This window comes from Contarinia nasturtii, unplaced genomic scaffold (assembly GCF_009176525.2).
Source record: "Contarinia nasturtii isolate CC-2019 unplaced genomic scaffold, AAFC_CNas_1.1 Cnas_scaffold_695, whole genome shotgun sequence".
NCBI lineage: Eukaryota > Metazoa > Arthropoda > Insecta > Diptera > Cecidomyiidae > Contarinia > Contarinia nasturtii.
Genome location: NW_022198046.1, coordinates 6,918,702 through 6,935,153, shown reverse-complemented (window position 1 = coordinate 6,935,153; position 16,452 = coordinate 6,918,702). Strand labels below are relative to the sequence as shown.

The window sequence follows — 16,452 nt, the reverse complement described above, 5'->3', positions numbered from 1 at the left end:
TTTTTTTTATTCATTAACTGCGTTTTTCAAATACTCTTCTCGGTATTAAAAGCAAAAAATAGAAAAATGTTATTGTAAGACTATATCAATTGAATTAGATCAATTTATACTATTTTATATTGTTTATTTTTTATACGTTGACTTTTTTGAAACCCCCCCGTCATGAAATTATGGATACGCCCCTGTGTATGTCCATAAATAGTCTAATGTTATGAGAAAAAAAAAACGTTTCGTTAAATATTTTTTATTTTATTTATTTTACAAGATTTGCTCTCTTTGAGATTTTACATATTATTTGTGGGCTTGACTTAGTCTGTATACAAGAAGAAAGAAGATTTCCAGCTTCCAAAGTCCCTAACGCAGAAACTAACACCTTTGATTAATAAGCGTGGCAAAATATGTAAGCTTTGTGTAGGGATTTTTTTGGCAAACTTCTTTATTAGGCGTATTTTTTATTTTAAATTTGTCATACATATTGTAAGATAAGAAAATGTGAAAATGATTTTTTTTTTGTATTTTTTTATGAAAATGATTGCGTTAAATTTAACATACCTTAAGTAAAACATATTTTTTCTTATCATTTTCTCCTTATTATTTTCAATAATAATATAATAAGCGACTTAACTGCAAAAACTTAACAACTAATCACGCTAATGCAATCAACTAATGCGCTTTTTTACCATTTGCGGTCTGTATTCATTCGTATTTGATTCAAAAATCACTTTTTTTCGAATGAGAAAAAAAGAACAGTTTTGAGAAAAGAACAAGATTTATCCTAAAAACCAAGTATTTTCTGCATTAATGAGATTACGTATCAAAATGTATCCATTGACCCAATGGATATTATAATATTTAATTTATGATACAATTCATCAAATTTAATAAAATTCAAATAAAATCTGCTCATTATTTTGACAAACGCCCAATTATGTTTACTATTGATATTTTATTTACACATACCCAAATCTATGTTAAAAAAGCAGATTTTTCAGATTGAAGTTTAAATATTGTTTTATCAATTCTTTTTTTCGACGATAAAATACTTAAAAAGAAAATAACTAATAACATTCAATTTTATTTCTTGGTGCATATACTAATCTCTATATTTCAACAGTTTTAACAGAAAAAAAAATCACGCGAGAACAATTTTAACAGTGTGTGTGAAAAATATCAAACAGTAACGATTTGGTTTATTTTCGTTTTTTCTTTTTTCAAAGACGCCCAACATTTTTATGATACTTTTTTTTTCGATTAAAAATGGGTAATTTCGTTTGCATAAAGCCAAATATCGCAAAACATATGAAGGATATAAAAAGTGGCGCACACACACAACACATATTTTTTAACTCACTAAAATTATGACGAACAATTGTTGCGCTGAAGATGACACTCACATTGATGTAATCAGCTACAGATCTTATAGCATGTGTATACTTTATTTCTCCAATAAATTTTGTAGTGGTGTTATGAGTGGTTCGATTAATGTAAAAAATCCAATGCCGCCGCTTCCTGCCTCGACGATCCAATTCTGTGAAAAGCAGAGCACAAACGTTTTTTTTTCTCTTTGTTTTTTTATTTTTTATTTTTCATTTTCTTCGAAGTTCAAATGGTGGACCAAAATATAGTTGGAACTATTTGTTTATGGGTATATATTTATACGCCTATTAGCAACTAAAAGAAACCACAAAATACCACATAAAAATGTAAGTAGAAAAAAGCCATGAAAAAGAAACACAAAACAATTGGGTGTACCAAAGACAAAGCACAACACAAATGATTAAGAAGGTCAGATCGAAAATTGATGATATGAAAGTTGAGAAAAATCATGCAACCCAAATTGTCATATACTCAAAAGGTCTGAAATGAATGAATTAACATGCCGGTGTTTTATGAAATGTTTACTGTGTTATATTTCAAAGAGAAAGCAAGGCATCCTGAAATGAAAAGTGAATGTTTAGCGAGAAAAAGAGAAAAAAAAAATTAACTGATTGAAATAATCTGTTGTATGTTTTTTTTTTATTTTTTTTTGTCATTTTATTGAGTTGAATTTATTTGTTTGTTTGTCAAAAAAATCCAAATTTTAAGAGTTCAATTCTAATGAGACATATCGCCTATAATTCTGCGAATTTTTCTCTTACTCGTTTGTGCGAAGAAATTTAAAAAAAATTATTACAAATATAAATTTAGTTATATTGAAAAGTTAAATATAAGCGATTGTAACTAATGGAGATACAAATATTTTTTTTCTTTTCTTCTTTTTTTTGGGTCCAATAATTGATACAACTGCGAATATCTTCTTTTTAAGATCAATCTTTAAAGATTCAACTTAATGTCAACTGATAAAAGTATTTTATCTTTTTTGATTTTCTTTTTTTTTCATCACGTTTGTTGTTGTTTGCTATGTTTAAATTAATTAATCCTTAAATACTATGCGATTTTGGAATGAAATCCATTTAGATTCAATAATCTTTTACAATTAAATTCATTCTGACAATCCGGTTGTTTTTCTTCGGTGCAACTCACTTTTTATATTAACATTTACTCGATTATTTTTGATTCAGTCCAGAGTTTTGTAAATGTCATCGGATGTGGTTGATTTTTAATGCAATAATATGTATAACATGTCTCATTCGCGTAAAAACCAGGACGTCGATAAATATGATGCGATGGTGACGAAAATTTTTAACTAACTAATCGGTTCGACATCATCGCTTCTTGCGTCAAGCGAACGATACTCATCGGATTCATCTTGATCACCATCCGTGCCAAATTCATCAGTTATTTCAATCAAGTTTGTGGCCGTTTCCTACAAATTTATACATATGGATGTGGATTTTTATTGATTTTTGTTTGTTTATTTGGTTCGGTTTTGTTTCGATTTTCAATTAGAATAAGTAAGTAGTGATTTTGTTTAGAGTGTTATGCATAAAATGATCATTTTGTATGTGTATGAACAATCAGCAAGTAAATTTGGAGAAAAAACACATTTGCAGGAAGTAGAATAAGCCAACAGTGGGGGGTGGTGTAAAAGGAATGGGGAGATGTGACAAACAACACAGTTAAGCACTTTTTTTTTGAATTTTTGTGAGTATGTTTTTCAACATTGCAGATCAAAACAAGAAACAAACACCGATGACATTAGACGCATACCTCTTGTGATGATGGTACATTGTCAACGTTGTCAACGATGATTGCTTCATCTTCTCCAACGCTTGCATAACGTAAACGTCCAACAAATGATGTTGACACAGAACCACTTGGGCTGATCCGTTCACCTTTGTCCACCACACCTGAGTCCACCATATCCTTTTCTACAATTTTTGGAATTTCCGTTGTTTCGGTGATAGCAACATCGGTCGATTCAGTTTGTGCAAACGAATCGGTGAACTGAGCACTCAACGAACGAACTACCGGTGGATTTGGGCGACAGACTAGAAGAAAAAATAGTTTTTAGTTACGATTCAATAAATAATTATTCAATAAAATAACAAGTAATTTTCTCACAATCAGTGGTAATTTTCGATGTGCTCAATGCGGCGGCAGCTGCAGCTACTGTGTCTTGTGATGAACTTGGTGCGATCGATTCGGATACGGAACTTTTACGAGCACTTTGTGTGCCTTGTTCATTCTCCGATATGGAACTGGTACGACTATTTGGTGGCAATGGTCGCACCTTTATTCGATAGAATCGAGTGCCGATTGGTACACGATAGCGCGTTCCTTCGCGTTTAACCAAACAGAATTGTTTTTCAGTGACCACACCAATATAGTATGGTGCTTTTTGAACATTTTCAAACTTTTCCTCGTTTCGTGTTGGCACAGGAAGATTGAAGAATGTATGACTATCTTCCTCTAAGAAATGAATGATTGGTGAATCCTAAATAGAAAAAAAATTACATACATTAGTATTTTTGTTCATTTACTAAAACTCAGAAAATTGAATAAAATCGAAGGATTGAAAACTCACTTGTACAATGACAAATCGAGACAGTTGTTCGTTAAATATGATAAGCACATTTACACCGACTTCACATAAGCTAACTGAGATGCAATGCTTTGTGCATAAACGAGCACGATATAATGATTTCGTTAGAGTTGATGATGCTGGATCGCTTGTTGATCTGTACAAAAAATAAATAAATTTAAAACAAAGTTCCGAAAATTGTGATTTTAATTGTTAACTTACGCTCCAGCTGGAACCAAATCGATATTCTTCGATCGTTCATAGTGCAATTTCTGACGTAATTTGTATTTTTCCTTTTGCAATGTATCGATTTGAATTTTCATTTGATCGACGCTCTCGAGTGTTTCACCTTCGGTTAAATTTTGTATGGTGCGTTTAAGTTCATCATTTTGTTTGCTCAACACATCGACCTGTGAATTGGCTGCGTCCAATTGTCGTTCTTTTTCATCTAAGATTCGACGATACAAGCTCTGACTAGATGTCGGTGAGCAGGCTTGAAGCTCAGGACGTTCGACACGTTCGAGACTTGTATCGGATGGTGTTCGATCGACATTTTTCATCAGCTTATAACGGCATCGCAACGACTCAATTTCGGTTTTATGCTCACGAATCAGTCTATCTTTTATTTCATTCACAGCCTTTGTTTTTTCAGTTTCGTGACCCTTAACCCGATCTTCGAGTTGTGCAATGCGCGCCTTGAGTGCATCAATTTCATTCGAACTACGTGTTTTTGATGTTTCCGTTTCCAATTCACTGTTTGCCAATTTTTCCAAAAGTTTTGAATTCTCTGCCTTCAAATCGACCACTTCGTCCGTTTTCATTGTCAATAGTTTTCGTACGTCAGTTAATTCCAATTCATGATCTACCGTCAAACGATTGATGATCTCACGTTCATTCGTTTCAGTTCCTTCTTTCAGATTTGACCACATCGTTTCGATCTTTTTAAACTCAACAGCTACATCGTTCTTATCACAGTTTACTCCATCACGGAGCTCAACCAGTTGCTTTCGTAGTAATTCGATTGAGTTACGTGATATTTGTGCCATCGCAACGAGAAGTGTTTTTAAACGTTCTATTTCAATCTGCGCTGTTCCAGCATTATCCTAGAAAAATTGATTAAATAAATTCCAATAAAATCGAAATGTGAAATTAAAAATGTCAAAACTAACCTCTGTCAATGTTTCTATGGATACTGTTTCAACTTGGTTAGTGGATGTGGCCATTTCAACTGATTCGGGTTTTGAGACAGTTTCACTTCTGCCATCAGCCAATTTTCGTCGATCGATCGGACTTTGGCCAACTTTTTCAAATTCTTCGGTATCCGTTTCCGATTCACAACCACTATAATAGGAAAATTAAATAAATAAAAAAAAAAATATAAAATTATGGCATAAGACACATTATTGTTGAGCTTGTAACATACTCTTTGAAGGTGCGAATATCTAACAATTTATTTGCTATCAATTTGACATCGTCGGTACTTTTTTTGTCCATTAACGAGTCTTTGCTGCTACCATAGCGTGTGGAAAAAAAGTCTAACGCAAACTTCAAATCAGGCAATTCTATTTTTGAAGCTATATCTGGAATGGCTTCCTTCAGATATTGTAAATCTGCAAACAAATTATATTTGTCATTAATGTGTGATCAATTAAATAAAAAAAACAAGTTTGTAAGAATTGAGGACTGTTTTTCAGAGGAACTGGAGAAGCACTGTTGAGCAAAATATTAACAGTTAAAAAAATATCTAAAATAATAATATTAATCTTTTGGCCCAATTTCTCAAGCTCCCCAGATGTTAAATCTGTGTTTTAAACAGTGTTCGCAACTCCGACCGAGCTCCGACGCCTACCGACCGCCAACTCCGACCGAACCCAAGATGCCCGGAAAACGGTCGGCGTCGGAATGATTTCGCCATGCGAGTTTTGTCCGAGTTCGCGACTTTTTGAAAAATTGAATGGATTTTTTATCAATTGTCATTTTTTTCTCAATTCTATCTCATTTTGTATTAAATTTTGTTCGATTTTCGAGCATCGAAAAAAGATGGTCGGCAAACGGTCGGTATCGGATTTAATAATCTCGGCGTCGGTCGGCATCGGTCGGCATCGGTCGGCATCGGATTGAATAGTCTCTGATTTATTCCTCAAAAATAGTCTCTGGTAAAAATGCTAACCTGCTTTGGTCAAATTAGGTAACCGATTGTCAAATATGGCTGGTGCTTGTGTTGCAAACGTTGGTGGTTCATCTTCGAGACCCAAAAATAATGCATTTAAAAAATGTTGATCGAATGTATTTTCAAATTCTTCTCGACGTGAACGTTCTTCATCATGAATGACAAACATATTTGATGAAAGCTCAGCAGCCCACTAGAAAATTTTCAAAAAAAAAAGAAAAACGTTACAAATCCAATTACGAATCGTAGCAAACCAGTTTATTAACTTACTTTAAGCATAGCATCTGAAAATAGTTTGCGGCGTACAATTTCAGTCACAGCCGTTACATAGGTGGTTGGTGCTTCATGAATTTGTTCAATAATCATCATATGATTTTTCAATCGTTTGAAATTTTCATGGTGTAACAGTAAATTGCAATCCAAATCACTGATTGAATTCTCAATTTTGGCCACATAATCCAAGCGTTTGTTCAAATTTTCGGCCAATTCTTCTTTCGCTTTAAAAATTCGCTTTTCAAAATCTAAAAGTTTATTGTGATTCAGAAGCATAACGCTCAATTGATTGGAATGAGATAAGCAGAGATCGGGTAGAATTGATGCGTCGCCCAAATGATTGGCACGTGTTTGATTCTGTTGAAATGCCGTTGACAGTTCCTTTTGATCCTGAACCAATTTACGAGCTTCACACATCGTCGTATCGAGTAATTCCAGTCGTTTTGTTAAGCCACCAACTTCACGTACACTTTCCTGTAACCACATACAAAATATCCATTAAATTTCATTTCAATCGAGAAGTTTGTCGATAAAAAAATTAAAAAGAAAAATAATAAAAAAAGTCCACTGACCAAACTATCAATAATTACCTGTTCGGCAATATCTATGGTTCGTTTGATGCCTTCTTTAACTTTTTGAATGGAATTTTCATCGAATTTCGTTAGAACCTTTCCACAATGTTTGGCCATTTCGTCTAATGCTTTGTGATTTTCTTTCGATGAAATCCATTGTAAAAGTGTAAGTGTTCGGCTTTTCGGCGCTTCGTTATTGTGTGAATCTACGGATGTTTTGTCTTGTATTGTTGTTGTTGTTGTTGCTGCTGCTGCTGCTGCTGCTGATGTTTTATCAGTTGAAATAACTGTATCTATTTGTCCTTGTGTTTGACTAGATGAATCGCCAACACCTCCACTGTCACATCCGCTAAGTGATTCACGATTTCGACTATTGCTACTGCTGCCACCGACACTTGTTCCACTATCGGCACTCGTTGATCCCGTATACGAGACGGTATCATGGAAAATCTCATCGAATCCATGAAAATCGTGTTGTGCACACGGCAACAATTCACTTAAAATGGGCACCGTTGACAATTCAACTAGATCCGCCGGAAATGAATTTAATAAATCCAAATATTTTGGCCGCTTTTCCAGATAGTCGTTGATTGTATTTAATATCATTTGACTACGTTGTTTGAATTCATTTGTTAGATCTTCTAGATTTGCCATAACAGCGGCCCAACCTTGTTGTTGTAAATGCTGATCAAACACATGTCTTTCGCATTCTTTTATCTCTTTGGTGGCACTATCGTACATTTTTTGAGCTAATTTCGCTCGAATCACAACGGTATTATATTCAGCTGGCATCTTTAAACATTTGCTCACCTCGTCTTCGTATTTAATGCCTGAAAAATATGAATAAAAAAAAAGGAACAAAGAATGAGAGAAAATGCCAAAGGGAAGAAAACGTTGAAATTAAAAACAAAAACAATGTGCTTAAATTAGTGTGAGTGCTAATTAAATTCAACATTTTTTCTAGTGCACTATGTATTTTAATTGGTCAATTAATCGATTTATATGTATATTTGTGTTATTTTATAAGTAGGGTTATGAGCACAGTCATTAGATGCATAAATTGGCGTGAAAAATTGCAGCCAATAAGTCGAATAAAAAGTTTTATCGTAATATGGGAATCTATTTGTCCGATTGCGAAAAACAGAGAAGAAGAAGAAGAAGAAAAAAATGCAATGCACTATCCGACTATATATCTATCGGTGCGATATAAAAGAGACCAAGATTGTGATGAAACAAGTGTGTCTCGTTTTAAACTAGTCTATGCTTATTATTTATCAAATTACATTTGAATCATGTATCAACTCGATGTTCTGCACTCAGAGACATAATATATGAGCTGTTGTTTCTTTTCATTAGAATATACCGGTCAATTGTCACCGATTTATCATGCCATTGGCAATATGTGTTTATTTTTCATCCATGCATTTACAATGTAAATATCGATTAGAATATAAATGTTGTTTACCGACTTCTGTTTTTATCTGTCAATACACTTGAAATTTCTTCATCGATATCAAAGGTATAAACATAAGCATTTATAACCTTACAGTCTTGCCATATACGTATAAATTTTATATAATATCATTATCTACCAAAACATTCTACATATGTACACAATGATTATTATTTTTGGTCGAACGAAATAAAAAAAAAAATCCATAAAAAATGAATTGTCAACCTTTTTGTCCATTCGTAAACAATCGAAATGAATAACATCTCTTTCTTACTTTTTTGTTTCCAATGTTGAACACATCTGTTTGGCGCTATGATGATATTTTTTTGTTTTTTCAATTTTATAAACACTTTTATAAAATATGGATGGGCAATCAAAAAAACAAAAAAAAATAAGTAGGACAACAGCGAACGAGATTTGATGGCATTAACTGTCTGTCTACATGCAACAAAATATAATACGCTTAGAATGAAATATAGACAATGATATGGCATTTATGGTAATGCTTCTGTGATTCGATTCCGTGAATTATCTCCTGTTCCAGGCAATAATACGCATTGTGTTTATATTATGTCTGTGTATTTTGAGCGTTTTGTATTGTCAACGTGCGCTATTTTTGTTTTTATTTGCTTTACGATATCGCGAATGCGCGAGCCTGCATATCGGTTAATTTACATTCGGCATGATCTTGAAAGAGCATTACAATGATCTAGGGGGTAGACATGATTCATTTGATTCACTGTGATTCAAAAGATTCACATTGTTTAGATGACATTTGAAATGTCATTTATGTGTCATACAAGAAATATTTATTGAACAATTAAAAGTATTTGTCTTCGAAAAAATGATTTCTTGACGTTTTTTTAAATGTATTATCTCATTATGGTTGATTTTATTTGGAATTTACTAGAAAAACACGAAATAGATGAAAAAATAATATTTAGAATTTGTTGAACGATCTTGTTAGTAAAACCAAAAGTGATGCTTATTTGACATTTGAATGATTCATTTGATTCACTGTGATTCACATGATTCAAAGTTTTATAATTCGTGTCTACCCCCTAGACAATGATTATTATTATTTTGCAATGCAAATACATTGTGTGCAACGCTCAACTATATATATTTATATATGTTTTTTTTCTCTCGCTATCTCAACCGATTGTAGAAAGTGAGTAAATAATGATATAGCATCATTGGAAAAGTTCATGAAACTTTTGAATGACCAACGAATTCTATTTATCTGATTGTCCATTGAAATTATTTTTAGGTCAAAGAATAAAATGCACATGATGATCACCTAAAAAACGTTGTCATCTCAATTTTAAAAAAAGATGGTCATCTCAATTTAAAAAAAACTTATTTATGACAAAGAACGTATATCGGAAATGGAATAAATGAAATTCTTCATAAACTCATTTGTGACTTTTTTTATATATATGACATACTAATTGGGTCTCATTAACAATGAAATATAAATTGAATTATCTAAATCTGAAACAACGACACGACATAATCTGTAGTACAAAGCGAAAAAAACGCCAGAACAAACCCACTTGACATTAAGCTGATCTCAATTGGGGATTTATTTTAAAATAAAATCGATTAAGTTGGTGTATGTGATTTTATGCACGCTACTCCCTATCGACCGCATATACAACAAAGAAAATATGGATGATATAAAGTTATGAGCGATAGAATAGAACAACAACGAAACAACAACAACAAAATAGCTTATTAATTGAAATGACAAACAGGTTACTTACGACACTCGCTTGGCCATGGCTGCGTTAATTTTGAACTATCGAAATATGTGCAAAACATATAAATAGGATTTTCATCGGTACCAGATGGATAGCTGCATACACGCGACATTGGATTTAATACCTCACCGCCGCTAATCATTAGGACTTGTTTTGTAGATGGTATTGAATACAATCGGTCGATTGTCTCTTTAAGATTTTGAACCCTGTAAACAAAAATACATTGAAAATATTAAAGTTAAAAAGTGCTCAAGTTATCAATGGAAAAATTTATAATTAAAATTGCTTGATGGTTATTTTTCATCTAACGAATGCGCATTGATTTCTATCTCAAGATTAGAATGTGTAAATTCATGTGAATTCACGCAAATACACGTAATCGCTTGCATTTCTCAATAAATGAAATGAAAATTATTCATGAAACAAATTGATCGAAGTTTATTCGATTTGCCTCACATTGCTGAATCGTTTATACAAATTGCATTTTCACAAAATGTAATCATTTACGCTTATTGACTTTCTACACAATCAGCAGCAGCACCAATTACAGAAATGGTGATGATACCAACGAAGAGAACATGGATATAAATTGTTCATACTTTGAAAATAAATATGAAACAAATATCGTGTGCGCGACATACACATTGCACAAATAAATTATTAGATTGATAGCTGTTGTTATTGTTTGTTAAGCATAATTTCCGTTTGAGTGAGTTGCGTGTGTTCCAAGTGAAGCAGCAGCAATAATTTGTATAGCGTCAAATGCGCGCACACACACACAAAAAAATAGAAATAAAAAGTATCCGACAAATTGACACATTTTACCGTAAATGAAGTCGCAACACCAAGTTTGTAAGCACAGTTTCTTTTTTTCCTCTCTTTCTCTCTCTCTCGCTTTAATTAGTATTCTGCTATTGTTCATTCGTTTTTGCTAAGTTTCAATTTCAGTTTCGCTCTCAATATGATTGTTTGTGATAAAACTATAAACCTTTTTAACAAGTAACCCACCCATATATACAAATGACTGACTTGCTTTAGTCGGCCTGAACAAAAAAATATTCGAATTCACATGGAAATCAATGTCAAACATCGAGAATTAGAAATAATACGGCACATCGTTACCATTTAAGTGTGTTAGTTTTAATGTGCGCAGCACCAAATTACTTTGCTTTGTTTAGATTTTACTCTCGCCGCATAATAACGAAACTATAACAACAACACACTCATTAATAAGAACACAAAATAGCAAAAACCTTCGACTCTTTTTTTTCGTTGTTCTGGTGTACATGGCCACATACATACACAAGCTCACGATTACGTTGGCTATGTTTTGACTTGGTTTTTAATTTCTTTGCCGTTCTCAGCTTCCGATTTGGAACAAAAGCATTTAGGTAAGAAAAACTAGAAGAGGTTGTCATGTAAATAAAACAATAAATTTTAAGTTATGGCTGGCAGTGGTGCGAGCGTTATGTGTTCTATTATGTTGCAAGTGAATGAGAGAATGCACACACATTCAACGGTATAATAACTTTTATAGTTGTTATTTTATTTTTGTTGCATCTGTCTCAGCTGAATGTTGAAGCGAATGTATGCTAATAGAATAAATTGCACATGCCGTACACATATGCTTTGCCAATACCATTTCCTGGTATATATAGTTTTTTTTCGCCGTTGTTTTTTTTGCGTTCTCGATTTCTAGTGTGCACAATCATATGGTGTGAATTTAGTTAATTGACCGTTTTATATGGTCTTCCTATGGCCAAAGTGAAATGACATAAAATTTTAGATGTCCATTAATTTCTCCAATTTCACTGGTGTGGTCGCACAGTCAATGCCACTTGATTTCATTATTCTGTCGGCTTGATTTGATCATTACACTATAATAAACTGCAACAAATTTATTCAACACAATTTTTTGTTTGTCTCGTCCGCCATTTCAAGCGATCTCTTTGTTCCTTTATATAGAGAACGAATGAATTTTAAGACGATGACGTCGTTTTTTATGTATCGACAATTTGCCATTCGTCTGATGATACGCTCCGTCAAATAAATAGCATTGGATCATTTACAAATGGCTGAAGTAACAACGCATTTAGTTTTATATAGACATTTTTTATTTCTTTTTCATTTCAAAACATGCGGTTTATTTCATTTTGTGTAATTGCCACATTATTATTCACGGTGTTTATTTCGATGACTTTTCATAACACTCAATCGACTCTTGACTACCAGGCATCGAAATAAAGCTATTTATACATACACACACTCTTGTTAAGGAGAGTATGTAATAACCGTCTTTATTTGGTGGAACAAAGCGTGAAATATTTCGTTTCGGGAATTGGTACGAGTTTGTAATGGGCAAGTGTCAAATACGAAGTCTATTGAACTGCGTTCGAAGTGAATCGTTAGCAACAAGAAATGTGAATTTTTCTGAAAATAACGAAAAATAAACAGTGCGACTCTTCATTCATTTCTATTTTCTGTGAATTTCCTTCTCTCTCTCTCTCTCTCTCTCTCTCTCTCTCTCTCTCTCTTATGTTCGTTCGCTCACTCGCTCTCTGTGAAGAAAATTGATTTCGGTTTGTTTTAACAGCATGAAAAGCTCAAAGCAAATATTGGAAAAAGTGCATATAGCTCGATGCATTTGTGTTGTACTGTATCCACAAAAGGTTTCCATGTTGCACTTTCATTTCTCCACTTCTCTCATGAATGGGAACCACAATGACATTCGAACTATATACTGTATACATGTTGTGAATGACGAAGTGAACGTTAGGAAAGTGTGTGGTGTTCGGTGTTGATTTAAAGTGTATTGAAAAGCGTCTGTTGTTGTTGTGAAGCCAGTTGAACGACCTTAGACATATACACTCTCATGTAAATAGTAAATACATCAGGTTGAATACGATATATATTATTTTTTTCATTTTCGCTTCATTTATTTTGGCCATGGTTTTGAAGCGTTTGGAAAGCCATTGAACAGATAGATGGGGCATATGCACCCAGCCAGACAAAGATGTAAAGACATTTTACACGGGTGCACACATCGTTGTTATACTGAAAGAAATGCTACAGCAGAGTTACTTCGAAGGGAGCATGATGCGCAGTCAAAGCATTGCTCGTGTGTTTGTCGCGCAATTTGTTTTTGTTTAGTCTTTTACACGATGTTTATTTCTCCGTCGTGTTCATTAATAAACATTGGCGGAGTAAAATATGGGATGGTGGTGGTGGTGGTGGATCACAATATGTAATAGCAATGGGGGGTACAAAATAATAATCAATTGCACCGTCATTTATTTAATAATATTTGCAGGCGCACACGAAACCGTGCAAAAGACGCAATAACGAAAAACTATGTCAAACGAATAAAACAATTTAATTCGTTTTTCTCTCGCGTGTTTTGTACTTCGAATAGCAGACAATTCGAATAGACTGAAAAATAAAATACGCATTTTTATATAGAAAAGAATGGGCTGAGTTGAATGCCTTCACATACACGGAACGAATAACAACAACAACGTTACAGTTGTGTGAGTATCGAGAAATCGTTGAAACATTACGCATCGAAATGAAAACGGTATCTGATTTTGCGAAAAAAAAGACTGTTTTAATGTGTGCGGCATGATATATTGACGTTCAGTGTGTAAGTGAATACTTAATGTGTGACTTTCAGCTTTCAACCCTGTCGAAACTTTCAAGACAAAAAAATAAACAACCATCGGCTGTAGACGAAACGAAACGATCAAAACAAATAAAAATGTCACATTCGAATGCAAAAATAACAAAGCCACTTCATGGAAATTTCATAAGCAATGTAAATGTCCATAATTGTATATCGTTACCGTCACTTTAATTCTTTCAAACTGAATGAGCCCCAAAATGACGCCACTGTCTCGGCCAGACAAATACTTTCTCCTTTCGTCCTCGTCCATAGAACGAAATTTCTATTTTTATCGAAGAAACAACGTCAAATACAATTTGGTTTTGCATCAATTCCAATGAAATGAGTCAAAGTTCAATACAACGACTGTTATTAAGCGTTAACGGTATCATGTAAATGTAAAATTGCTGTCTTTTTTGTCTCTCTGTATTTTCTTATGTTCAATTCTATTTGCTGTGTTTGTTCGGTCTCGACTGAACTTTTTTTTTCTGTGTCGATGTCGTATAACGTGAATATAAAATGATTAATAAGATTATAGTGCCAGTTGAGAATGACGTCGATAATTGGTGGTACATTTGGAAAACCCCATGAAAATGTTGAATATATTAAAGTTGTACAATTGCAAATATAGTATGCGTTAAGCGAATTTAGTATATGCACTGTGCAAAGTTTTAATACAACCGTAGACAATCCGACTCTGTAAATGGCAGTCACAGCGAATGGAAAAAAAAAGATAAAGTCATTTGAATTGGGTTCAAATTACATGACAAGAAAATCAATGTGTGGCAACAACGGCCGAATGGATAATGAGCTATAGGGATTATATTGAATAGTATATGACATCGAAGGGATACTTATCGATTGTCACTTCGCCACTGGAAATTGAAAAACAACCATTTTTCTTCATCACCAATTCAATTCGCAATCAAATTGTTAGTAGCATTTTCAAATTGTTTTCTATCGATTTATGTCTGTTATTTTTCACTTTACTTTGTTGCTGCCATTGATGTCGAAGTTGTCTTTATTGCTTGTATTTTTGTTTTATTTCGCCGATATTCTAAAGCTGTAAACAAAAAGCATGTTTGTTTGAATTTAAAAAGCATGTAAGTTCACTTGAACGTAATTGCAATGTCGGAATATACGAACGAACCACTGCATTTCGTGTTTGTGTGTAGCTTTTTGCGCGACTATTTTTATCATTCCAACTTGAATGACTATACTACAAATTACTTGTGTATTTAATGTAGCCATAATTCCTTTTTTTCTTCTCTTCTTTACTACTTTAGTTGATCTTTCTGCCTTCGTTCGCCACCGCATTTTTTTTTTTTATTATGATTTTTGACGTAAAAATTGTTGCGAGTAAGAATTGATATCAGTAAGGCACACATCAAACAGAATTGCCTCTCTTTCTCTTTCATCGTCAAGAACAATTTAGTGTTTGTAAAATGGATTTCAATTGCGTTAATATTAAGTTAGAATATATGCTATTTTTGCTTCGTTCATATTTGCACAGTTTTGTGTCGTTAGACGTACAATCCAGTTGAATTCAATTGAGAAATATATAAATGGATCGTAAATTTAATTATTGATAATTGAAACTTACGTTTGTAGTGCCATTTCCATGTCGAACGTCAGCATTGTGCCGCTGTTCACGTGAAATATGTATAACACCATTTTGACAGCGTGTGTTCAGACCAAATGTGCCGCCTTGTTCCAGTTGTTCGTGGTCCGTAGTCAATTCAAATGAATGTTGATGAGATTGACGTTGGCAATGGCCGAAAAATGTGAATTTTCTTTTGTTTTCGTACACAAGTACAGATTCAAATCAATGAACAAAAAAAAAATCTTAGCGTTTATTGCTTTGGTGCATTCGGTAACACGAATGATTGCAGTTGTTTTTTGCGTTATCTTATCTATTATTGCCGAATCAGTATTTGCACCGCCGGGGCCGTGTGTACTACTCGTTTACAATGATGTTGTTAGTTTTGTTACTAATGCGCGCGCGCGTTTTGTTTGTTTACTTCATTCACATAGACTCGCTGTTTGTTAATCCGATCATTTGAACTCGGTCGCTCGTTCAATTGTTGTGCGTCGTATTTAAAAATCCTAAGCAGGCAAAATTAATCATCAATAAATGTAATATCGTTCTTCGTTTTGTGTGTTGTTCTTGTGTTTTTTTTTCTCTTTCTTTCTTTGCAGCGTCTTCTTTCGTGATATTTAGATTTTGTCCTCGTCGTTCGTTTATTGCGACGCCGGCTTTAAATTCAATAGTTTTCTTCGTTTTGTTCAACTATTTTTGTACGTCCATTTAATTCGCAATTTGATTTTCTGTTTCACTTCGTTTAACAGCAATTTCAATTCGAAACAGAGACTAACTTACACACAAAAATACACATACAGTGGTACAAAAAAAAAAAATTGAAATTATAGAAAATCAAATACTCTATCAATCTATCACGTTGTTATTCAATGAACAATTACCGCACTCAACATGAACACGTATAAATATTTATCTACTACTAAAATTGATTTTTTTTCTTTTTTATTTGTTTTCTATTTTTTGCCGCCCGCGTTTTTCTTTTAATTTTTCTTCACTTTT

At 33.3% G+C, this 16,452-nt stretch overlaps 1 protein-coding gene across 4 annotated transcripts; it reads right to left on the bottom strand.

Annotated features, from left to right (window-relative positions):
* Positions 1-228: 228 nt before the first annotated feature.
* On the bottom strand, positions 229-16,448 carry LOC116340530 (RB1-inducible coiled-coil protein 1). 4 transcript variants are annotated; one of them, XM_031767082.1, is made up of 12 exons: positions 15,457-16,448; positions 10,199-10,401; positions 6,980-7,809; positions 6,405-6,881; positions 6,135-6,327; positions 5,388-5,574; positions 5,134-5,305; positions 4,187-5,067; positions 3,968-4,121; positions 3,505-3,877; positions 3,151-3,431; positions 229-1,528 (listed from the first exon to the last, which is right to left on the bottom strand). In XM_031767082.1, exons 1-12 carry the CDS (start codon positions 15,525-15,527, stop codon positions 1,436-1,438), a joined length of 3,915 nt encoding a protein of 1,304 aa, XP_031622942.1. In that variant the 5' UTR covers positions 15,528-16,448; the 3' UTR covers positions 229-1,435. The 4 variants fall into 4 exon arrangements, with proteins under 4 accessions (XP_031622942.1, XP_031622943.1, XP_031622940.1 ...); XM_031767083.1 differs by lacking the exon at positions 229-1,528 and adding an exon at positions 1,543-1,671; XM_031767080.1 differs by lacking the exon at positions 229-1,528 and adding an exon at positions 2,550-2,806.
* Between the last annotated feature and the right edge of the window lie 4 nt (positions 16,449-16,452).

Coding starts and splice junctions, on each gene's coding strand:
- LOC116340530 (XM_031767080.1), bottom strand. CDS start 15,527: ATGGTGTTATACATATTTCACGTGAACAGCGGCACAATGCTGACGTTC. Junction 6,882..6,979: donor AGGTAATTATTGATAGTTTG/GTCAGTGGACTT, acceptor ATGTGGTTACAG/GAAAGTGTACGTGAAGTTGG. Junction 2,807..3,150: donor ATGTACCATCATCACAAGAG/GTATGCGTCTAA, acceptor ATAAATTTGTAG/GAAACGGCCACAAACTTGAT.